At 51.9% G+C, this 11,230-nt stretch overlaps 6 protein-coding genes across 6 annotated transcripts; 2 read left to right on the top strand and 4 right to left on the bottom strand.

Moving 5' to 3' along the window:
• Nucleotides 1-444: 444 nt before the first annotated feature.
• On the bottom strand, nt 445-1,059 carry FIBRA_01837 (uncharacterized protein; the record flags this gene model as incomplete). Its single annotated transcript, XM_012323706.1, has 3 exons — nt 445-552; nt 608-690; nt 744-1,059. The coding sequence occupies 3 exons, from the start codon at nt 1,057-1,059 to the stop codon at nt 445-447; spliced, it is 507 nt and encodes a 168-aa protein (XP_012179096.1).
• Nucleotides 1,060-1,493: 434 nt separating this feature from the next.
• FIBRA_01836 (uncharacterized protein) lies at nt 1,494-2,476 on the bottom strand (the record flags this gene model as incomplete). The annotated part of the gene is made up of 5 exons (XM_012323705.1): nt 1,494-1,660; nt 1,713-1,910; nt 1,962-2,057; nt 2,111-2,219; nt 2,297-2,476. 5 exons carry the CDS (start codon nt 2,474-2,476, stop codon nt 1,494-1,496), a joined length of 750 nt encoding a protein of 249 aa, XP_012179095.1.
• A 610-nt stretch (nt 2,477-3,086) lies between these two features.
• On the bottom strand, nt 3,087-7,645 carry FIBRA_01835 (uncharacterized protein; the record flags this gene model as incomplete). Its single annotated transcript, XM_012323704.1, has 12 exons — nt 3,087-3,488; nt 3,543-3,680; nt 3,735-3,826; nt 3,886-4,207; nt 4,259-4,384; nt 4,439-4,777; nt 4,834-5,106; nt 5,159-5,514; nt 5,565-5,767; nt 5,822-6,263; nt 6,315-6,717; nt 6,776-7,645. The coding sequence occupies 12 exons, from the start codon at nt 7,643-7,645 to the stop codon at nt 3,087-3,089; spliced, it is 3,966 nt and encodes a 1,321-aa protein (XP_012179094.1).
• Nucleotides 7,646-8,054: 409 nt separating this feature from the next.
• FIBRA_01834 (uncharacterized protein) lies at nt 8,055-8,791 on the top strand (the record flags this gene model as incomplete). The annotated part of the gene is made up of 4 exons (XM_012323703.1): nt 8,055-8,186; nt 8,297-8,426; nt 8,555-8,680; nt 8,721-8,791. The coding sequence occupies 4 exons, from the start codon at nt 8,055-8,057 to the stop codon at nt 8,789-8,791; spliced, it is 459 nt and encodes a 152-aa protein (XP_012179093.1).
• A 677-nt stretch (nt 8,792-9,468) lies between these two features.
• Nucleotides 9,469-10,019, bottom strand: FIBRA_01833 (uncharacterized protein; the record flags this gene model as incomplete). Its single annotated transcript, XM_012323702.1, has 4 exons — nt 9,469-9,702; nt 9,754-9,809; nt 9,874-9,928; nt 9,984-10,019. 4 exons carry the CDS (start codon nt 10,017-10,019, stop codon nt 9,469-9,471), a joined length of 381 nt encoding a protein of 126 aa, XP_012179092.1.
• Nucleotides 10,020-10,156: 137 nt separating this feature from the next.
• FIBRA_01832 (uncharacterized protein) lies at nt 10,157-10,599 on the top strand (the record flags this gene model as incomplete). Its single annotated transcript, XM_012323701.1, has 5 exons — nt 10,157-10,245; nt 10,295-10,317; nt 10,373-10,425; nt 10,479-10,502; nt 10,555-10,599. 5 exons carry the CDS (start codon nt 10,157-10,159, stop codon nt 10,597-10,599), a joined length of 234 nt encoding a protein of 77 aa, XP_012179091.1.
• Between the last annotated feature and the right edge of the window lie 631 nt (nt 10,600-11,230).

Here is an 11,230-nt window from a genome sequence, read left to right as displayed (position 1 = left end):
TTTTTTTTTTTTTTTGCAAAGCGGTCAGTCATAGATTCATCATTACTATCTAGCGTCTAGAGATCGCGAGCCTTGTGACCTATGAATGACCAATAACCAAGCCAGGAAACTCATCAATTAACTGATGTTTTTTCCCATACCCTCCATGGCATTAGTCGTATATCTTCTGTGTAATCGAAGTAAAGATTGTACTCAACCTGGCGGTATGTCACATCTGGCCAAGGTGATTGTTGCATCTAAGATGATGTGTCGCCGCCGCCAATAGGCTCATAATCGAAGCATTCTTCGACCAATATACATAATGGTGAGCATTGTCATTGATCGTAGTGAACCAATTTGATACAACTTTAGAGTACTAGACTATGTTGAACATTGTACAGTATTAGATAGACACATTCAATGTCTTCGTCGACCGGTAGGGAGTGGTGGATGACACTGAATCGCTCAGTCATGCGAAACCCTTGCCTCACCCTGAACCGCGGCTTTACCACCGGCCTCTCGAAGCTCGCCCTTCTCATGCAAGTCCTGGTTGTTGGTAGCTTTGCCAGCAACCTATGGCTACAGCATCAGTGGTGGGCTATGGGAACAATGCAACCAACTACAGTACCTTCTGCGCTTTGCCTATTATCTTGTCGGTCAACTTGGCCTTGCCTTCAGGCAGATCGTCATGACCGCCAACCGCGACGCCACCTATTCGACGTCGTTAGTAAGCAGAACCTGCCCACAAAGTCAAGGACACTCACCCTGCGAAGTTGGCTTGACATCCATCGGCCTATCTTGGGTGTACGCGTTGTTTCCTTGCTGGCCGTCTGGCGTCGATCTGGTTCCGAGTGTGTCGTGTTGACCGCCAGCCATGACCATGTGGTCGTCGGTCCCTGCGCCAAAACGGCGCTGGTTGTTGTCCGCCCATGTCTTGGAATCGTTCGTTACGTCCGCGCTGTAGTCCGGTGCTTGTCCGCCGCGCTTCGCGCCTGGGAGGACCTCCGAGTCGCGGTGGACGTGGTGCTCGGGTGGGGGCTGGGTGACGAACGGGTTGGTGTTGGAGTTTGTAGAAGACATTATAATGGGTATGATTTGGGACGAATGTGGGTATGCAGTTGGTTGGAAGGTAGGTAGAGATAAATGTGTTGGGGATTCAAACCATGGCAGCCTTTTATACCGCGCGCAGAGTCGGGGCGTCGAAAACCGCCACATCGCCCCATATTAGGTACTCCGCCCTGACGTCATTGACGTCATTTTTCTATTTTAGGCAGGCCTTTAAGAATGAGGATTTGTGCGCGACGAGGCCGGGATTTTAGTCCCAGAACACTTATCACTATGGTGGAGATAACATGGTAGAATAAATTGAGATCCAATCCATGCACAGTATCGTATATAATAATACAAGGTCATGCCAGCGGCGAAATGGCGGAGAAAGCAGCAAGCTCGGGATGGAATCGTAGTCCCCCAACGATATGCCGCATAGTTTGCCCTCTAAAATACGTGAATATCGTCTAAGCCGTGTCGAATCTCCTTCTCTTCCTCCTCCATGACAGCGATGTTTTACTCGAAGGCATTGCGTAATTTGTAGCGCCGGCCATACGATCGCGTCGACGACCGAGACAAATCATAAATCCTGCGAGGCATAAGAGTACGAACGAGACGAACGTCATCCAAAACGCTGAAGACACAGAGCTGAGTTCACCACATCGCTAGCATCTGGATGCACGCACCAGCCTCTGCATCAGTGGTCAGCTCTATGTCGGAAAGACCGTCCATCTCGTGCTTCAAGTGCGCGTAAAGCGCAATGTCGGCGGCGAAGGCGATAAATGCAAGCAGGCTCGCGATGAACGCGGTGAGAGTGGTCAGAAAAATGAAGAAAGCGTGGGTAAAGCATGACAGCAGCAAAGCGATGAGCGTCACACCAGTAGCTATGCAGCTAGATCAGCACCAACGGTGCGTAAATCGTTGGCAGAACGCACCAATAGGATGCACAGCGAGACCACGGGTCCAAGGGGGTTCTATGGTGAGAGAACTGTTGCCGCCGCTGTTGTATACGCTGATGCTGTAGGGACTACCTATGCAAAGCCATCACAGTTCATCCAATGATGGTTGCACGAAAAACACCAACGCAACTTGCAACAGTACATTCGCACTGTCCGGTCGAGACTCCATACGAACAGGCTCCCCTTCACGCGAAAAAGGCTCATTAACACATTTCCTGCCGCTGTAGCCATCACCTACCAAATCCCGAGCTACACGCCGTCCACAAACTTTGAGCGGGTCACTTCGGTCAAACATCACATCTGATACGCACCCTCAGCCCCACGACCGCCTCCACGCTAACATCCGTCACAAAGCTCGCTCCACTCTGACTCGCCCGCACCCGCGCAATATCGAGGGCAGGCAGGAAGGGCAGCGATATCGACACCAGGCACAGCAGCACCAGCGCGCAAAAGAGGAAGAACACCCCAGGTATGTGGAGAGACCTACCCATAGCCCCAAAGCTCGTCTCGGATCCTCAGGCTGTCAAGTGATATTCGAATACTGGGGCGGTGGGGTATCAGGAGCCTCTATCAGTGGGGTGTGGAGTCGCGGAGAGACGACACTCCCAGTGTCCATTCGTGCATGTTCAAACGTTCAGCCTCGGGCCTGTGCAGGAATCGCTGGAACCTCGCTCACGCCACGTTGTGCATTGAACCCGGCTCATCATCGAGTCGACGAGCAGCGGCGAGCTCAGTATCTCCGCGCTTGTTCGGTGCGCGAGCTGCGCGCTACCAACGCGGAGACGGCGTCCACGAGATCGAGCGTGCTCCATGATTGCGGTTTTCATATCTGAAAGTCACGCCGGTCCGAAAGGACCACAATTGTCACGAGCAACGGACCTTCGCCGTAGTTCCGGAAAGATGTTATATACCCAAGTAGTGCGTCTCTAAAGCAATATGTAATGTAGAATAGTATGATGCATAAGATACAGTAGTTCGATGTGCGTAAGCGAATAGATGTGAGCAGGGGGGACCGAAAGCAATGCGGAGACGGTTAGTTGATGCAACGCGAGCGAACACGAGGAATGCCAAGGCAGGGGAGGGAGACAGGCACAAAAGGGATCATGAGAAGAAATACAGCGACTTCTTGATCGTGGACACGTCGAAAACCCCCTTCTGCGGAAGGGGCGGCAGGAAGCTCGTCAGGTCCACGAACTTGTTTTCATCCATGACTGCGGCGGCCGGCGTTACGCTCGGGCGACCTCGCTTTTTCTTCTCTCCAACATCGACTGGTGATTGTAGCGCAGCGAGCACCTGCGCGTCTGCATCCCCGGTACGCACGACAGACTTGGACTCCTCCGATACCTCGTCTGCGGGCTCGTCAGCTAGGTCTACTTCTGACGCTGACTGCTTCTTCGCTTTTGAACCGGAGATCCTGCGCGCTGTCGGCCCGAAACCGGGTATAAACGACGTGTTCTTCAAGCTGGAAACGGGGATCTTGTAGCCCTTGTACCGCTGCAGGAACTGGGATACAGCTGAGCTCTACATATCCGACGCAGTAATGTGTGCGGAACATACCTCGTCACCCAGCTTACCAAGCACATCCGACGAGTGCAAGGCAATGAATGTGTCACGGATGATCGTAGACATTTGGTCGATGCTGGATGGATGCGTCCAGTACGAATCGTGCACAGAGGCGAAGGTTACGCCTTGCGTCTTTCGATGCAGATGTCAGCCGAGGTCTTGTAGTGTCACCTAGTCAGCACATACCTTGCATTCAAGGGCGGTCAGCATCATGTGCGTAGCATCAAGACTATGGATAAAATTGGGAGGGAATGCCGACGCCTGCTTAGAGGCGTTGACTGCAATGACGTGTGAGTCATCATTGGTCGATGGTTAATTATGAGCATAGAAACCTCACCACTCGTAGGGCTATTCGGATCCGAGATGAAGACAGTCTGCAGAGAGGTGATGATCTGCTTGCGCCTTGTCGCCCTGTATGGCTGGACGATTGGCAACCCCAATGGCGTAGTCCAAACGACCGACGTCATTTGTTCCTTCTTCAGCCTTGTAGCCTCTGTCGACTTGACCATCTTCCTTCCAGTACCGAATGTGCGCTCCACGTCGGTGGCCGCATCAAGACGGTCAGGCGGGATGGACTTTGCAATAAGCCTTGCGCAGGAGTTCAGCCAGGTCTGGATATCTTTGGCGCCCTTGAACAAGTCGCCAATGCATAACAGCACCTGCGGAGCGACTGAGGATTGACCATGCAATTTCGGCACTAGAGAACCGACCTTTTTAGCAACGTAAGACGCCGCGAGCCAACACTCTTCCGCAGCAATATCACCCCTGTCCTTTAGCTGCTTCTCGATCTGCTCACGAGCCCCAATGAAGGTAACACCATACACGGTGGTCATGACCTATGCGATGTCAAGGGATTAGATAGAAAACAGTAGAGAAAGCACGCGACTTACGGTCTGCTTGACGACCTTTCTGGAGATCTTACCAGTCAGCATCTTTGCATACTTGTGGTCAAGCTTGACGTCTTCCTCCATAGCCTTCTCCACCATCTCCGCCACGAACGTGTAGACATCGGAGGGACGGTCAGTGACGTCCAGATTGACTTGTCGGGCACCCTGCGCGTCTCCACCAAGGGCAGCGTAGTGTTGCAGCCCGTTACACGTACCATCTTGGTGCACGGGTAACGCGCACTCATAGGTGTGCGGGTCAGGCGACTGCAGTGCGGCCTTCAGCTCTATGCAAGTAGCGAGGCACTGCCACGGGTCATCCGCCTTAGTCCACCATTTCTTCCCCTAGAGGGGTAACTCAGCAAAATGGAACTGTGCCCAGAGACCGAATGTGACCTTACCTCCAGTGGATTGTCCGCGCTATCGAAGATGTCGTCGAGGTGATCATGAACAAAGCTGACGCGTTCATCAAAGTTTGCCTTGTCGTAACCATAGAGATTAGCAAGGTGAATCTTCAACCACCGGAGCCCTCGCTCTCCCAACGGTTTTGCCTCGCCGAACATCAGTAACCCACGACTGAGATCGTCACCAATATGGCTCAGGTGCGGCGGAAGGGGATAGGCTCTGCCACGGAAATCGACATTGTGAGGGAAGTAAATGGTGTCGCCCAGGAACTGACAGGAGACATGTCAGCGCTACCTCTTCACACATATGGCGCGTACTCACCGCTCGGGCAATCTCGATTTTATAGTTGACGCTGCACCGGTCAGAATGATTGTTCGCTCTACCGAGAGCATATTGCTTCTGTCTTGTCAGATAAATCATCTTCGCCCTGGGATCTGTGTCAAAATTTTCCGGCTTCTCAGGTTCCGGTGCATCAAAGGCCGCTGGCGGAATCTTGCACCATCGAGTACCAGAATTCCAGACCTCTAATACGATGTCGAAGATGCGGCGGTTGATCTTCCAGGGAGTGTTGCCTAGGACATCAAGACTGGCGTAAATAAGCTCGAGGTTGCCGAGAGAAGACGCGTGTCGCAAATAGCTCTGCTGTTCTTGCGACTCCTTAAAACGCATGACCCATGCTATGGTTCGTCAGCTACCATGGCTTTTGCAGCAAGATTAAAAAACTTACTCTTGTTATAAAGGTAGCCACCCTGATCATGGCTCAGCCATGGCTTCGGCTTCACAAGCATGGGCAAATGTCGCGGGTGTAACGTCTCCCGGATAGACTCCTTAGCCATTTTCTCAGAGATAAGAGGGTTCAGCTTGATGACACCAAGCTTATACCCGCGCAGGTATTCGTACGAGTGGAAGAACGCCGGCTGCTCCTCAGAGCTGTAATCATAGTTAATTCGTTTGACATGAAGTTGAGATGCAGGAAATTCTCACATTGCCTCGCCGGTTCTCTTGTCCACGCCTGTCCGCATAACGGTCGCAACATCCATCAGGGCATCAACGAGGAAGCTGCCAACCTTAACTCGCACAACCTGTGTCCAATCTGTCGTCCAGTCCTCAGCGTCTTCCATGAACTTCCTCGCCGCGACTCGCCTGGCTTGCAAGTCCCGGTAACCTAGGCGCGTGAAGAAACTGTGGTCTGAAGTGCGACCAGAACTTGTGGGGATAGGAAGGTTGCTCTTCTTGCACATCTCAGCCTTGTGTTCAAGCTCAACGGCCTTTCCGACTGCGAGAAGAGCCCGCGCAGTTTTCATGCCGTCTGCCACACCACCAGTCCCTTGGAGATGCATTAACTCCATGATCGCAATAAGGGACAACTTTTCCGGAGTCAAAAGTGAAAGGAATGGACTTAACCCAGCACTTCGCTTCATTTCACCTATACAAAGCAATAAGCACTAAGTCTGCAACAAATACCACGACTACATACCACTTTTTGACTCAATCTTACGGCCCAGCCTATTCTCCTCCTGCACAATGTGGTCAATCTCCGCTTTCAAACGAATTTGCAGTTTCTGATGCCATTCCCACATCCATGTACGGAGATCGGTGCTTTTCATGGCCTTATTGCTAAGCCCAAGCTCATCAAATAATTCTGCCTGGTGCTTTAATCGCTCCACTGCAACATCGTAGACAGATTCCTCTAGCAGCTTCTGGCGTGCAGCGACGTCTTCAGCCAGTACCCGACGCGCAAAGACGACTTGAGACAGATGTTTCCGCAAGGTCTCAAGATTAAAAGGAATCTCGTAGCTATCGTTCTCGATAGGACCCTGGACTTCAATGTCTACGATTCGACCGTCTTCGGCGTGTGTCATCTGAATGTTCTCTAGTTTCTATCGCCGTCGTGCATATTAGTTAGTCTTTGCGGCCGCACGCTTTCAGACAACTAACCTTGCGACGCAGAACGGGTTTCGCCTCGGGGACATCTTCGAGAGGGTCAGCTTCCTGCCGGCCTAGCGACTCCGCCATGCCCAACTCGTTGACTATCTTTGACAGGCCCATCTCAACTGCGGCTTTCGAAAGGGCCTGAATGGCTTGTGATGCCTCGTCATTTGACGTGAATGCACGGTCGGAGACAACAAGAGTAACAGGAATCTGACGGTCAATCATACTCCGTAGTAGTGCTGCAGGGTCATGTGCGTCCGTAAAAGCAAGGGGTTTTATAAGACCTGATTCCGAGTTATATCGTAGCCAAGCCAGGAGCATGAGTGCGTATGTATTTGCAGTTGGTCGGGCATTTGTCTGCTCGCCATCGAGTTCATGGAAGAGCTTCCATGCATCCTCTACCCACCCCGCAGGCTGATCAGAATCCTTGTCCAAAGCCATCTCCAAGAACGCCTCTATAAACGAATTGTAAACTCGCGAGTCTAAGAGTACCTCGCCTTTATCCGTGGCCCGTAGACGCTCGAAGATGCCTTTCGCACGAGGCACATCATACAGGTTATGCAGACAAGCATCCATTACAGATAATAAGTCTTGAGTAGGCGAATCCGTGAAGTAAAAATCGTTCAGCGGATTAGTCTCGTCGTCTGGTAGAGGCGTTGGGAGCATGGTATAAGATGTCCGGCGCCGCAAGAAGCCCTCCATATCGTTTACGGATGCATCTGTAGGCTGTGCGGTAGGCATATACGGAGGGTAGCCACTCGGAGGTTGTGTCGCTGTCGCGAGAGCCGGGGCATTCGCCCGTTTTGAAGGAGTCGAATAGAGACGTGCTGGTCGAGGAAGGTTTTGCCTGGAGTACGACAGCAAAGTCGTCTCCATGCGGCGAGCACCGCTAGCTCTCGTCAGAGGAATCATCTCTCCAGGTCCAGAAGGGTAGCAGACAAGTCGCACAGGCAAGCTTCAGGACGGAGGAAGGCAGAGAGGATGATACCTGGCAACGAAAATCTGGGACGAAGACATTTCAATTCGCATTAGCGCCACTTTCATGTTTGTGCAAGACAAATAGCATCATGTGACCGCGCCCCCTCTGTTGAGTCGCGATTCTGGCTCTTAACCCAGAACCCCCATCTCAGCCACTTTCGCGTCTTGCGCGTGTCCTCCGGCGATCCTGATCCCCTCTGCATCGGATATCAGCCAGCGCGTGCTGTTTATTTATTCAGCCTTTGCTACTTGCGTCAAAGCCACCTGCACATCGAACTCCACTTAGCGCGTCCTAGCCCTCTTTAAAATGCCGCCGAAGAAAGGACAGAGGAAAGGGGGAACGGCAACAGCTGCATCTGCGACGACACAAGATCAGCCTGAGCCTGCACCGCAACAACAGCGAACTTTGCAAACACGGAGTGAGAAGGCCGGCTTGCAGGTATGGACGTTGTTACTCATCGCTACGTACCGGAACAGATCAAGCGGTCCCTGCTTCCCCTCGGACCTTCCTATGGCGTTTAGAAATGTGTACTCATCCAACATCCATAGTTCCCTGTCGGCCGTATCCATCGGTATCTTAAACAGCGCACACAGCACAACGTTCGTATAGGGGCAAAGGCGGCTGTATATACGTCTGCAATCCTTGAGTACTTGACTGCAGAAGTCTTGGAGTTAGCTGGTAAGCAATTGTTACTTGAATCATCCCGTGGATTATTGCTGTGTGACCTTGATATCAAGTCTCGAGCCTCCGCTTGTGTTCCTCTCCACTGAGCCATGCTGTTGCTAATACACCTTCGGTCACAACAGGGAATGCCTCAAAAGATCTCCGTGTGAAGCGCATTACACCTCGGCACTTGCAGCTAGCCATTCGTGGCGATGAGGAACTCGATATCCTTGTCCGCGCCACGATAGCGGGTGGAGGCAAGTCTTCCAGTTTGTTCCCAAGCACTGACAGGTCTGACCACTCCTCTAGGTGTCCTACCTTTTATTCACAAGAGCCTTACTGCCGCCAAAGGCCCGAAAAAGGCCGACGCCGTTCCATAAATGTATTCGACTCAAGTCTGCAGCTTCAAAGGACGGTGACAGCGTTCCGATGTTCCTCTATTCTTGTTGTTCGTGTGTACTATGCTGTAAGATGATGGCTGCTTTGTTGCTGATAGGCTTATAATATGTACTATGAGTGTGCTCCTGTAGAATGGGTTTCAAGTGGATAGATGCCTGCAGACATCCTTTCAGTTTGATCACTCTGCTGACCACCGTCAACAATATGTCAAGATTTAATACGCTCTCGGTCTCAAGTATCCAAATGCTCCAAGTCCGTGTCCCCAGTCAGAGTCACAAACACTTTCGGCTTGTCCAATTGGGCGACGGCAGCCCCAATGAGCAAGGATTGACAGGCAGCGAATCATCGCGGAGATTATTGCTGAATGGCATGGGGTCCCTACGGTAAGGCAGACATTCGAAGAACCAATAATTCTTCGTGAAGGTTTGGCATAGTCGAGCCGAAACGCCATAAAACTACTTCCTCACTCGAGTAGTTGCACGAGTAGGCAAGCAGACGAGGAAGTGAATGCGAGACTACTTCACAAAGCTGAGGATTTAGAACGGGTATAGCCGTATTCATCCGGCCATATGAACCATACCTCGCAGCAGGCAACACTCACACACTGTTGCAGTAAAAACAAATTCTATTTTGACATCATAGCAGACGCTCTCTGAAATCAATGGTGAACCTCCGCCTTAGGTTCGTCCGCCTCCAAGAACGCAAGGAAAGTATCGGCACCCGTTGTGAGCTCCTCGGTCGACGTGGTGGTGGTCGTGGCCTCGCCAGCAGCGACAGGATCCACAGCATCATAAGCAGAAAGTTCCGCTGCAAGGTCGACGGGAACAGTCGGGGGCTGAGGCGCAGGCGGGATCGAGTACGCTTTGACGGCGCCTACATGGGCATCCTTGGCCTACACAATGCATGAACGACATTTTACCTGCAGACCGACGAGGATACTCACAGGTGGCGGCGCCTTGTATCCCTTCAGTTCCTTGATGTAGAGGTCCTGGATAAAATCTGCGCGGGCGGCGCAGAGGTAAGTTGGCCTGTACCGTGTGCCAGCTGACCACCTGTCACGTACCTTTCCGCGCAACAGCGGACGTTGAGAACGCGCAGGAACGGGAGATCGTGCGAGTCTGTGTCAGATTACACTCAGATGCGGGCCCAGGAGCGAGTCTAAAGAAAACATACGGCGCGGGAGGCCTGCCTGAGGACAGCGGACGACATGGTCAAGAGCAAAAGTGTGACGTGACCCACGTCACGCGCGCGCCCGAGGCCAACCGAGAGCGAAGCGCGGCTGCGTGCCGTGCGCGTTCGTGTTCGCATAAAACCCCAGACGCACCACTCTGCTCGACTTATTCACCATGCTTGCCAGAATCGCCACCACCTCTGTCCGCCGTCTCCCGCGTGCTGCGCCCGCGTCAGTGCGACTCTACTCTGAAGATTCGTTCAAGTGAGTCTAGCTGCTTCCAACTATGCACGCAGGTTCTCACCCCTTGTAGTAAAAAGGAGAAGGCTCACGAAGGTGAGCATGGCAGTGCGAGACGGACACACGTATATATAACCATTTGCCACTCCAGACCAGTATGCGCGTCAGCATGAAGCTGCGCAGTTGAAGAAGATAAGGAAGGAGGTGCGTCCCGAAAAGTTCGCTTTCTCATGAACGCGACTAATGTCCTCCCCCAGATTGAGAAGAAGAAAGCGGAATTGGTAAGTTGTTATTTTCACCTCTTTTGAATGTTGCGGATTGTTGTGCTTCTAGGCTGAGCTAGAGAAGCAACATGAAGCGGCTTCAGGGAAGAAGTAGGGCTACCGTGATCAGCACTGGTCATCTGAATCAAGCTCATAGTGAGTGAACTTCCTCGCGCGTGGAGACGTCGCATTTCACGCTGAACAGGTTACTTCTGGGTTACTGTTACCATGTATTATCTGAATGGAGTTGCTGCACTTGTTCAATCTTACTTTTTTACAATCGAAAGTCTGAGCAAGACGATACGAGAGATGAATGCAGTTTCAGCGGGTTATGGACACCGGCCTTCTGCGTTGAAGTATAGTATGTGCTGCTTTATGCTAAAATTTGTTTATGGTCCTTGTTCTTTTTGGCTCCTGGGGTCGCTGACGTCATAGTCATTATAAAGCTACGTACCTGAACAATAATCTGTATCTTGATATATGATGCTTATTATCTATCATACCTCGACCGCGGCATGCTGACGTGCTATCCAGTGTTCAGTTAAGATGCAGCATTTTTTCAGATCAGTTGGAATGTGGGGTACCGGTGAGATACTTAGTCCTCCAATCCCCTCGCTAGAGTACGTTCGGGCTTGCCTCGGTTATGAGCAAGCAAGCGTGGGTCAACCGGTTTCCAGAATTCCATGGCTTGCTAAGCCTAACATAACATCTAGCGCCGCTCGGCTCAAGTGGGGCTCAATCTAAGT

This window comes from Fibroporia radiculosa (genome assembly GCF_000313525.1).
Source record: "Fibroporia radiculosa TFFH 294 genomic supercontigs, scaffold927, whole genome shotgun sequence".
Taxonomy (NCBI): Eukaryota; Fungi; Basidiomycota; class Agaricomycetes; order Polyporales; family Fibroporiaceae; genus Fibroporia; species Fibroporia radiculosa.
The sequence above is the reverse complement of the archived record's forward strand: the minus strand, read 5'-3'. Positions and strand labels throughout refer to the sequence as shown.